A 12,666-nucleotide genomic window follows, 5' to 3' on the forward strand; every position below is an offset into this window, starting at 1 on the left:
ACCTGCCGTCCGCCTTTCCGCCAACCGACCGACCGACGACTCTCCTCCACTCTCTTGACTCTGTTTCTCTCTCTCGGCTCTCCTCTCCCGCTCTCCTCGGCCCTCCTCTTCCGCTCTCCTTGGCCCTCCGTAGTTGCAGCAGTTATACCAGCGGCCAATTGGCTAACCAGCCACAGCCGACGGCCATTCACCACCCGAGCCAGTACCCCTTCACGTGAGGCCGAGAGCCTGTAAACAGAGTCGTCGGTCGGTCGGTTGGCGGAAAGGCGGACGGCAGGTCATGCGTCCGGTGGGCCCAGCCTCCAGTGAGACCATAGTGGTATGACTCCCCTACCAATGTCTCCGTGGGTGTTCCTTTTCGGCCTCACCATATCCTGCGTTCTGGTGTGGGGAGCGGGAGAAGAGACCCCGCAGGCCGCCCCGCCTGAAAGATGGCGCGGCGAGAAGGCCTCCGCGCACGACAAATGGCACAGCGAGCAGGGTCTCCTGCACGACATATAGGTTTGTAGCTTGCGTGCTATTCAAATTGTTTTACAACTCTTTTTTTATGGTGGCAGGGGTTGGTCTCATTGCCTATGCACTGGGGCGTCCTTAAGCAAACAACTGCTTAAGAAGAAGAGAGAAGGGAAATTTATAGAAGTCATTTTTCTAGCAGTTTGAAATGAATCAGTTAGTGTACTATTGGTTGGATTCAGGAGTGGTGACATATAAGGGATTTTTATTTGATCTTAAAGATACGTTTATACTTAATTAACTCATTAATACATTTATTATTTCAGCATTTGTATTGGTTGATATTAATTATTCAATGGTGTTTGTAGACAAAAGTTTGCAAAGATTTTATCTTTGAGGTTTATGTAATGTTCTTTTAATATTGAGAGTCATTAAGATACATTTTGGTAACCATAGACAGTAAACTGTTATTTCTAAATTTTATTGTTGTTTTCAGTCAAAAATCATCTTATCTAGGTTCCAGAAAGGAACTTGTAAATGCTATTGTGGGGACAGAGCCCCAGAGAGTAGTTTACAGGCTCTTGGCCTCACGTGGAAAGGTGCTGGCTCGGGTAGTAGATGGCCGTCAGCTGTGGCTGATTGGCCGTCAGCTGTGGCCAGTTAGCCAATGGGCCGCTAATATAACTGCTGCGGCTACAGAGGAGGAAAGAGGAGCAGAGTCGAGAGGAGTGGAGGAGAGTCGTCGGTTGGTTGGCAGAAAAACGGACAGCAGGTCGCACGTCCAGTGAACCCAACCTCCAGTGAGACCATAGTGGTATGACTCCCGTACCTATGGCTCTGTGGGTGTTCCTTTTTGGCCTCACCATATCCTGCGTTCTTGTGTGGGGAGCCGGAGCAGAGACCCCGCAGGCCGCTCCGCACGACAAATGGCGCAGCGAGCAGGGTCTCCCGCACGACAGCTATTGTGGAATTCTGTAATTATCACAAAGCCAGCTTTGTACCATCCTCTTGGTCTCTACTAAATTCTTTCTCTTAAAAGTGGATAGTGGTGCTCCAAGTGTAGGGTTAACTGACATTTATGCTTGAGGGAAGAAGTTGCGTTCCTTCCATTTTACTGTTAAATAATTTTAATTCATTTAATTTACTGTGTCGTGTGAGGAAGCCTGCTCGCTGCGCTATTTTTCAGGCGGGGCGGCCTGCGGGGTCTCTGCTCCCGCTCCCCACACAAGAACGCAGGACATGGTGAGGCCAAAAAGGAACACCCACGGAGCCGTAGGTAGGGGAGCCATACCACCACGGTCTCACTGGAGGCTGGGCCCACCGGACACACGACCTGCCATCCGCCTTTCCGCCAACCGACCGACGACTCTCCTCCACTCTCCTCCACTCTCCTCCACTCTCCTCCACTCTCCTCCACTCTCCTCCACTCTCCTCCACTCTCTTCCTTTCCTCTCTTCTGCTCTCCTCTTCCGCTCTCCTCTTCCGCTCTCCTCTTCCGCTCTCCTCTTCCGCTCTCCTCTTCCGCTCTCCTCTTCCGCTCTCCTCTTCCGCTCTCCTCTTCCGCTCTCCTCTTCCGCTCTCCTCTTCCGCTCTCCTCTTCCGCTCTCCTTGGCTCTGCTCGGCTCCTCGGCAGTCCTTGGCTCTCCTCTGTAGCCGCAGCAGTTATATCAGCGGCCAATCGGCTAACCGGCCACAGCCGACGGCCATCCACCACCCGAGCCAGCACCCCTCCACGTGAGGCCGAGAGCCTGTAAACTACTCTCTGGGGCTCTGTCCCCACAACTGCTTTCAGGATACTTTGCAGGGCATAACTACCTATATGAAAAATCTAACGTTTTCTGGTTTAGTGACTGGCTCGATTAAAGGGAGACTATTTACATAATTTAAAGCCTACTGTCTTCTGCTATAAATGGAATAATTAATTATAGGTCATTAGTTTATTACTGATTGCCACCTATGTATGGCATTTTGCTAAGTGCTTTAGAAGAAACTGAGGCACAGATAGGTTTTAAATAACTTATTTAAGGTAATATACCTACCTAGTAAATGGCAGAGGAGTTCTGTGTGATTTTATAGCCTGTGTTCTTTCCACTGTACCATCCTTTTATTTTGGGTAGTCCCACTTTGTCTGTGGGAAATACATTCCAAGACTCCCAGTGGATGTCTGAAACTGGGTGGTACTAAACCCTATACATACTATGTTTTTTTCTTACATATATACCTATGATAAAGTTTAATTTCTAAATTATAGGTACTGCAGCACTGCAAGAGATTAACAACAATAAGAACAATTATAACAATATTCTGTTGGAGGGAAGTTGAGGAAAATTTGCTTTCATTGGCTGATATGAGTTTTTGTTTGTTAGTTTTTGTTCCTTTGTTTCCCCACGTGAGAGACTGCATGTGGGGTTCCCTCACGTGAGAGACTGCACCTGAGTTATGGTTAGCTTTTGATTAGTTTTTGTTCCTCTGTTTCCCCACGTGAGAGACTGCATGTGGGGTTCCCTCACATGAAAGACTGCATTGTGAGGTTCCCTCACGTGAGAGACTGCATGTGAGGTATTAGTTAGCTTTTAGTTAGCTTTTTGTTCCCTCACATGAGAGACTGCTTGTGTGGTTCCCTCCCCTGAGAGACTGCATGTGAGATACTGGTTAGCTTAGGTTTAAGAAAATTTGTCCCTCATCTAGTTCCCAGCAGGAGAGATACGGGATGATGTTGCTTTCTGTCTGTTTTGCCCACATCAGCAAATGACTTGGAGAAGTAACTAAGTTATATCAGAATGACGTGACAGGCATATTGCCAGGCTTTGGAAGGCCTTGGGCCAATGGTCCCAGGTGAGAACAGTAATTATTATTTGTCCGAATTAGCTGGGTCTTCAGCCAGATAAGCAATATTTTTTTCTCACAGTGACTGCCGATCCCTCCTGGAACTGGCCATTCCTTGAGAGGGAGGCAGGAACAAGGAGCTTGGCTCTAGTGTACATCTGAAAAAAAAGGAGATATAAGACAGACCTCGGTTGGCAGTGTGTTTGTCATCCATCTTTGGTGATTCTTTTTTTCATCATGCTAGCATTCTTGGGAACTAGCAAGCAGCAGTAGGAGACGCCTGAGTCTCTCTCAGCTGCAGACCAGGCAAGGTTTTGATTCCTGACTGTTCTAGTGTTTTTTCCTATGGTTTGGTGAGCTTCTTTGGCATCTTTTAGTCTTAACCACCTTTACTTTCTGTCATTAGCATATTCTATTAATTGCCTTTGTCTTTTGCTATTGCATATTGCTAAATAGATTGATTAGATATTGCTAAATAAAATCATTAGTTCCACTCTAGCGTGTTCATCCCTATCTTTTCCCTGATTGTCATTACAACTGTAATAAAGGTTATGTGAATGTGGTCTTGCTCTCAAAATACCTTACTGTATTATACTCACTCTTCTTGTGATGATGTGTGATACAACACAGTGTCTACATGATGAGATAAAGTCAGGTGGATATACTGGACAAAGGGATGATTCATGTCCTGAGCCAGACGGTGAGAGAGTTCATCATGTACTCAGAATGGCATGCAATTTAAAACTTATGAATTGTTTATTTCTAGAATTTTCCATTTAATGTTTTTCGACTGTGGTTGACTGCTGGTAACTGAAACCACAGAAAGTAAAATTGGAGATAAGGGAGGGAGCTACTGTATATAATTTAAATTGTTAAAATTTTTTTTTTTCAGGTTAAGAGGACAACTCTAGTGGATAGCAGAACATCTGTTACTGATGTGAAATTTGCTCCTAAGCACATGGGTCTTATGTTAGCAACCTGTTCAGCAGATGGCATAGTAAGAATATATGAGGCACCAGATGTCATGAATCTCAGCCAGTGGTCTCTGCAGCATGAGATCTCATGTAAACTAAGCTGTAGTTGTATTTCTTGGAATCCTTCCAGGTAAGCTTACACAGCAAAGTTTTGATAATGTAATCCTAGTAAAACGGTAATTTTTAAGGTAAGCATTTGATGGTTTATTTTCTTAAAAATGCTTTTCTTAAATAGTCATGTTTATTATTTAATATTTTTTTATTTTTAAATTACAGCTGACATACAATATTATTAGTTTCAGGTGTGCAACATAGTGATTAGACATTTGTATAACTTATGAGATGATCACCCTGATGAGCCTAGTACCCATCTGACACCATACATAGTTATTACAATATTATTGACTAGATACCTTATGCTGTACTTTACATCCCCATGACAATTTTCTAACTACCAATTTGTACTTCTTAATATCTTCCCCTTTTTCACCCATCCTCTGAACCCCTTCCCATTTGGCATCCCTCAAAGTGTTCTGTGTATCTATAAGTTTGTTTCTGTTTTTTGTTTGTTTTATTTTGTTCTTTAGAGTCCACATATAAGTGAAATGAATGGCATTTGTCTTTCTCTGTCTGACTCCACTCAGCATACCCTCTAGGTCCATCCATGTTGTTGCAGATAGCAAGATTTCATCTCTTTTTTTATTTTTATGGCTGAGTGATATTCCATTGTATATACGTACCCCCCCCCCTTTTTTTTTTAATGAGGGCGCAGCTCAAAGTGGCCCATGTGGGGAACGAACCAGCAACCTTAGTGTTAGTAACAATGCACTCTAATCAAATAAACTAATAGGCCGCCCTGTACCTTCTCTTCTTTATCCATTCATTTATTAATGGGCACCCAGGTTGCCTCCATATCTTGGCTATTGTAAATAATACTGCAGCGAACATAAGGATGTACGTGTCCCTCTGAAGTAGTGTTTTGGGTTTCTTTGGATAAATAACCAGAAGTGCAATTACTGGGTCCTTTGTCTCTTGTTACAGTCTTTGTTTTAAAGTCTATTTTGTGTGGTATAAATAATTGCTACTCCAGCTTTTTCTTTTTGTTTCCATTTTCATGAAACATCTTTTTCCATCTCTTTATTTTCAATCTGTGTGTGTCTTTCGATCTGAAGTGAGTCTCTTGTAGAAAGCTCATGAAAGGGTCTTGTTTTCTTATCCATTTAGCCTCCCTGTGTCTTTTGATTGGAGCATTTAATCCATTTACATTTAAAGTAATTGTTGATAGATATGTAGTTACTGCCATTTTATTCATATTTTTTATTTCTTTTTTCTTCTTAAAGAAGTCCTTTTAACATTTCTTGTAATACTGGTTTGGTGGTGATGAACTCCATTAGTTTTGTCTTATCTGGGAAGCTCTTTAGTTGTCCTTCAATTATAAATGATAACTTTGCGGGGTAGAATAATCTTGGTTGTAGGTCCTTGCTTTTCATACTTTGAATGTTTTGTGTCAGTCCGTTTTGATCTGCGAAGTTTCTGTTGAGAAATCAGGTGTCAGTCTATGGAAGCTTCCTTGTAGGTAACAAACTGCTTTTCTCTTGCTGCTTTTAAGATTCTCTCTTTGTCTTTATTTAACCTTTGGCATTTTAATTATGATGTGTCTTTGTGTGGGACTGTTTGGGTTCATCTTTGGGACTCTTTGGTCTTACATGTCTATTTCCTTCGCCACATCAGAGAAGTTATCCATCATTATGTCTTCAAATAGATTTTCAATTCCGTGCTCTTTCTCCTCTCCTTGTGGTACCCGTATGACGTGAATATTGGTATGCTTGGTGTTGTCCCAGAGGCCCCTTAAACTATCCGTATTTTTTTGTATTCTTTTTTCTTCTTGCTATTCTGATTGGGTGTTTTCTGATAACTTTTTTTTTTTTTTTTTTAATATTTTATTGGGGAATGGGAACAGGACTTTTATTGGGGAACATTGTGTACTTCCAGGCCTTTTTTCCAAGTCAAGTTGTCCTTTCAATCTTAGTTGTGGAGGGTGCCGTTCAGCTTCAAGTTGTTGTCCTTTCAGTTTTAGTTGTGGCAGGCACAGCTCAGCTCCAGGTCCAGTTGCCGTTGCTAGTTGCAGGGGGCACAGCCCACCATCCCTTGTGGGACTCGAGGAATTGAACCGGCAACCTTGTGGTTGAGAGCCAGCGCTCCAAACAACTGAGCCATCCAGGAGGCAGCTCAGCTCAAGGTGCTGTGTTCAATCTTAGTTGCAGGGGGCAGAGTGCACCATCCCTTGTGGGACTTGAGAAGTTGAACTGGCAACCTTGTGGTTGAGATCCCACTGGCCCATGTGGGAATCTCACTGGCAGCCTTAGGAGTTAAGAGCATGGAGCTCTAACCGCCTGAGCCACCGGGCCGGCCCCTGTGATACTTTCTAAATCACTGATTCGATCATCTGCTTCACCTAATCTGTTGATTCACTCTAATATATTCTTTATTTCAGTTATTGTATTCTTCATTTCTGACTGGTTCTTTTTTATGTTTTCTAGTTCCATTTTTATATTTCCTGTCTCTTTATTGAAGTTCTCCTTGAGATTATTGAACAGCCTTATAACCAGTGTTTTGAACTCTGCATCTGTTAGTTTGGTTGTCTCCATTTTATTTAGGTCTTTTTCTGGAGCTTTGTTCTGTTCTTTTATTTGGGATATGTTTCTCTGTCTCCTCATTTTGGCTGCCTCCCTCTGTTTGTTTCTATGTATTAGGTAGAGCTGTTATGTCTTCTGGTCTTAGTAGAGTGTCCGTATGTAGTGGGTGTCCTACAGGGCCGAATGGTGCAGTGTCCCTGGTTACCTGAGCCAGGTACTACAAGTGTGTCCCTTCTGTGGAATGTATGTGTATTTGAGCCTTGGTTGCTGTTTTTATGTCAGTGGGAGGGATTCACCCGTAGGCTGATTGGTTGTGAGGACTGCCTATGACTGCAGTGGAGGAGCTGTTGTACAGGGCCTAACCCTATGGAGCAGGAATTGTTTTGGCATGCTCTGGTGCCTGCCCAGTTGGCCCTTTCGGTGTGTCGTCTCAGGAGGCAGCCGAGTGGTGCTCTGTTTCTGTCTGAAGCCTGCCATTGGGTGTTTTGGCCCTGGCAGATGGGCCTCCTGGGAGGGGCCCCACTACAAGCCAAGTTCAGCCTCAGCCTGTGCCCTGCCCTGGGGCCATCTGGCATGAGTCACAAAGCCATGTGCAGATGGCTGACACCTGCACTGGGTTGGAAGTGCCTGGGAGAGACTAAACTCCAAACTGAGGCTGGCTGCTGCTAGTTCCGGGCGTGGGGTTGTTTAGCAAGAAATGGGGCATGCTGAGGACAGGTGCTGCTTGTTTGGGGTTTTTGAACCTTTGAGAGGTTTTGGGAACGTCTGAAGCATGAGCCAAGACAGGTTGTACGTATGGAAAAGCCACTGCATGAGGCTTGGATGGGCCAACAAGTTGGGTAGGGTGGGGTCTCAGAGAATCACCTGGGCAGGGTGATGTTAGCTAGGTTGATCGAGACTCAGATATGGCAGTTGCCTGTGTCTGTATGAGGTCAGACAATTAAGTTCACCAACTCATCCTAGAAAAAGTGCTACATACCTCATTGCTGAATATCACTATGGTCACCTTCGAAGTACTCCTCTTGGGAAGCTATGCACTAATGCCAACACCTTGTCCACCCTTCAAAGCAATTTTGGAACTCTTTTTTCTGGAATGGCCATCAGAGCTGTCATCGTATTATTCTTGATGTCCTGAATGTCATCCAAATGTCTTCCTTTCAGTAGTTCCTTTATCTTCAGGTAAAGAAAGAAGTCATTGGAGCCAGATCAGGTGAGTAAGGAGGGTGCAATACAGTTAATTTGTTTAATGGCTAAAAACTCCCTCATAGACAGTACCATGTGAGCTGGTGCATTGTCATGATGTAAGAGCCATGAATTGTTGGCGAAAAGTTCAGGTCGTCTAACTTTTTCATGCAGCCTATTCAGCACTTCCAAATAGTAACCTTGGTTAACTGTTTGTCCAGTTGGTACAAATTCATAATGGATAATCCCTCTGATACCAAAAAAAGGTTAGCAACATCGTTGCAACAAGTTGGATTGTCAGAACAACTTAATTGTCAGAACTCAGAGGAAAGGGCTCAACAAAGGAAGAATTGCTTCTGCTAGCATTTCTGTCTGGGAGGAGGCTGCTCCTCCAGCCCTTGCTGTGAAGCCAGACAATTGTTTGGTTCCTTCCTGTATGTCTCTCTTGCCTTTGGAGCTGCTGCCCCAGTGCTGGAGCTCAGAGCAAGTGAGTCTGTCAGCAAGTAAGTCCATGTGCAGGCCCTTTAAGAGGAATTCCTGGGACTCCAGCAGCCCTTCCTCTCACACAGCCACAGTCTTCATTGGTTTTTACAGCCAGAAGTTGTCAAACTTCTCTTCCTGTCACTGGAGTACTGGGCTGGGGAGCCTGGTGTGTGGCTGAGACTCCTTGCTCCTCAGGGGGGACCTGCAAAGCTGAGATATCCCTCCTAATTTTTAACCTCTACACACTGGTGCAGGACCTGCCCATTCTGCGTTTTCGCCCCTCTTACCAGCCTGAATGTGGCTGCTTCTGTATATCCTAGTTGTAGGACTTCTGTTCACCTAGATTTCAGGGGATTCTTAATGATGGTTGACCTCTAGTTTAGTTGTAATTTTGATATACTGTAGTTTAGTTGTAATTTTGATGTGGTCATGAGAGGAGGCAAGCACAGCATTTACCTACGCTGCCATCTTGACCGGAAATCCTCATTTTCATTATTTTAAATAAAATTTATATGTAGAATAAAAGTTTTCCCTTCTCCACCCTGCCTCATCCCCCTATTTCTACTGCACAGAAGCAGCCAGGCATTTGAAATACTTTGGTGCATACCTTCTGGACTTTTTCTATGAATATACAAATAAATATTTCATGTATTTATAAACACAAATACCTGCAAATATACACAGATATATACTATTGTGTACAGGTAAACATAAAGCTCATAGACATTTATAGACCTAAATTTTCCTTCCTTGCAGTTGCCGTTTTCACTTAGAAATACATTGTGAGCATTTTCCTGTATATTAGTACACCTGGTCCGGCCTACCTTATTCCTTTAACTGATATATGAATGTAACTGTTAAGACTACACCATAATTACTTTTTATTAAACTATTTTAAAACATTAAAGGAATAATGAATCGGTAAAAAAAAAATTTCAAATAACCTAGAAGAATACAAAATGAAAAATAAAAGTTCCCTTACCTCCTAAAAACAAATGCTATTAATAGTGCTGTTTTTAGATTTTACTTCTGGTAATCAGTATTTTGTTTTTAAATGATTTATATCTCTGGTTCTTGCTGTGTATCTATAGTAACTATATGAAAGGTGAATTTAGCACATTTACAAAGCTTTCTGTTTCTCAGGGTGTCACTAGACATCTTATTTGTGGAAATGTTGATAACTGTTTTAGTTATATTGGTAATATAATTTCAAATGATGTATTTCTCTACATAGTGATTTATCAATTTTTAGAGTATAATGACTTACCTTTTAAAAAAAGGAAATTGGCTTATTTTGCTTCTACCTCACATTTACCCTTCCATTTCCTGATGTTTTGTTTGTATACTGGCAAGATTTATAAGTTTTATTTACATTCTGTCATTTAATATATTTGTAAGTTTTTTTTCCTTTTGACTACAAGTTGATTCCAAAAATTAAGCAGCAACCAAATTTACAATATCAGATTACGTAAATATTCATTGTAGCTACAAATCTAATGGATTTCATGAAAACTTGTTCACACAGAATAATCTGGTGTTAACTTCTGATGGATGCTTTTTTTTTCTTTCTTGATTCCTTTACTTCTGGGTTATACTTGCTTGTCATAATTTTTATATCATGTGTTACCTTTAGATTTTTCTTGTTTTTCATTTTGATTGCGCACCTCCTAAAATAATTTTTTTTTCATACGGGATGGATGGCAAACTCCTTGAATTCTAATATCGCTGAAAATGTCTTCATGATATGCCATTCTTAATTGTAGTTTGGTTAGTTTTAGAGTTCTAAGTTCAAAGTGTAAGAATTTCGAAGCTATTGTTCTTGAATCTTGTTAACTTAAGGTGTTGTCAATGAGAAGTCCAAGATCATTATGGTGCTGGTTCTTTAGTATGTAGCTTGTTCTTTCTCAAAGTTTTTAGGATTTTGTCTTACTATGAGCTCTATCGCAAATATATTCTCCTAGTTTGTGGCTTGTTATTTCGACACTATGATGACTGCATAGTCAACAGAAAGTTCTGAAATTTAAAATAGCCACATTTATAAGTCATTCTTATATTGTTACAGTGCTTTTTGTGTTTTGAGAAATTCTTCCCCCACCTTGAGATTGTCAAGTTTATCCTGAACGGTTGTTGGTTTTGCCTTTCACATTTAGGGCATTAAACATTCTGGAATTGCTGTGTATGTGGTTTGACGTAGTAGAATTCTAAAATTTAACCAGGATGTTTTAGGTAATTTTTCTTTAAAACATTTTTTAGGGAAAATTTCAGATATACCACAAGTAATAGTAGAATTATAATAGATCCTCAAATAGCCATCACCCAGTTATAATAACTCAAAGTTACTCTTGTTTTATATATACATGCCTTTTTTGCTCACCCCTCCCCCGCCCCCCCAAAAATACCATTAAAGTAAATGTAGACATACACTATTAACTGTTGGTCATTTTTGAGTCATCCTGCTTGATGGTTAGTGGTCCTTCTCAAAAATAAAAGTTCTTGTTTCAAATTGAGGATTTCTTGTGATTCTTTGATACTTTATTATCTTAATTTTCTCTTTCTGAAACTCACTTTCAGTGATTCCTGGATTGTCTCTACATTTCATTAAAATTGTTTGGAGATTTCTACTCTGTGTCCCAGATCTCCAACTTGTTCTCCATGTACACATTTTATACCATCCATTGATTGTTTTGGGGGATGTGGTGGAGGATTGGCAATCATTTTTAATTAAGAAGTGTTTCTTTTTCTCTGATTACTCCTTCACCAATACAAAGCACAAAAATGTAGAAAGTGTGGTGTAAATAGAGTGCAAAAGAGACACTTGTGTTCAGTATAAGAGCTGAAACAAGAAGGCAGAGCCTCCCCTTGTTCTACCTCAGCATGGAATGTGTATGTCAGGCGACTCAAATTTTTTAGAGCTACTTCAGGCATATTCATGAATGAGTATGAAAACCCCAAGTATTGGATTTTTGGGGTTACAAATAAATTTTAGTATGCAGGTCAATTTACAAACATAGAATCTGCAAATGATGAGGATGGGCTATATCTATTTTCTCAAAGGTCTGTATACTCATATGTTGGTCTTTATCTTTACTCTTCCTTAAATATGTGTTAGTCTTTGCTTATGTATTATATTTATAAACAAGAGACTATTACAGCTAATAGAGAAAACTGGTATTTCTTCTGTTAGGTGCTCTGTTTTCTTAAACAGCTCACTATTTTACAAAGGGAGTTGGCTGAGTTTCATCTAAGTAGGTGGAGTGGGTTCACAGGGTTTCTCTGTAGTGAGTGTAGACAAAGAGGGAACTGGCAGGATTGGGGTATCCCCAAATTGCCAAAGTCAGGAGGACTAGACTTTGGAGATGGAACACTTTAATGTATTTTGTTCCTTCTTGTCCCTTTCCTTGCCAATTTTGGAGTACTATTTTATTTCAAGTTGTTATCTCTCTCCAAAGTTCTAAATCATTTTACTAAGATCCCTCCTCCAACTTTTTTTAGCCTAGAATAGAATCAGCTGCAAGCCTTGGGGGATCTTCTGATTGCAGTTCTTTAAATGAATCACTTCATAATTGTCCCATGACTCATTCCTGTTCTTTGCATTTGTTGATTGGAGGTTGGAGCTTCTGGAATTTCCTCCTTACTAATGCATTTTTTCTGTCTGATCTTCTGCTTCCTGTCTTTTTGGAATTCTTCCAAGTTTCTTGATTTCTGAAGGCACACTGATTTCTGGCACTGTTGTGGTGTTATTCTTTCATCATTTCCATGGGACCTTAGGAGGGAGGGGAAAGACATGAAGGTGCAGTCCACTATTGTAAAGAGAGCCAGGTGGTTTTTCTCACTGTTTAGGTTTGAGTCATATTTGTAAAATGATCTAAAATGTGAACATGTTATTTCTGGATGTACAAATGAGGTAATCCTGAATTCCGTTATCTAGATGTTTTATAATTTGATTTAAAAATGTCGGGGTGGTGAACACACAAGGTGATATATAGATGATGTATTACAGAATTGTACACTTGAAACCTATGTAACTTTACTAACCATTGCCACCCCAATGAACTTTAGTAAAAAAAATGTTTTAAAATACATTTTCAGTAATTTTAGAATATGTTAGTGTA

At 41.0% G+C, this 12,666-nt stretch overlaps 1 protein-coding gene across 3 annotated transcripts in view; it reads left to right on the top strand.

Annotated features, from left to right (window-relative positions):
• The window catches only part of SEH1L (SEH1 like nucleoporin), a 37,528-nt gene that overhangs the window by 12,704 nt on the left and 12,158 nt on the right, over window positions 1-12,666 (top strand). For all 3 annotated transcript variants that reach the window (XM_019718227.2, XM_019718226.2, XM_074340415.1), the window contains exon 4: window positions 4,172-4,383. In XM_019718227.2, coding sequence (XP_019573786.2) covers window positions 4,172-4,383 — 212 coding nt within the window. The remainder of the gene's footprint in view (window positions 1-4,171; window positions 4,384-12,666) is intronic.

Source organism: Rhinolophus sinicus, linkage group LG09 (genome assembly GCF_036562045.2).
Source record: "Rhinolophus sinicus isolate RSC01 linkage group LG09, ASM3656204v1, whole genome shotgun sequence".
NCBI classification, from domain to species: Eukaryota; Metazoa; Chordata; class Mammalia; order Chiroptera; family Rhinolophidae; genus Rhinolophus; species Rhinolophus sinicus.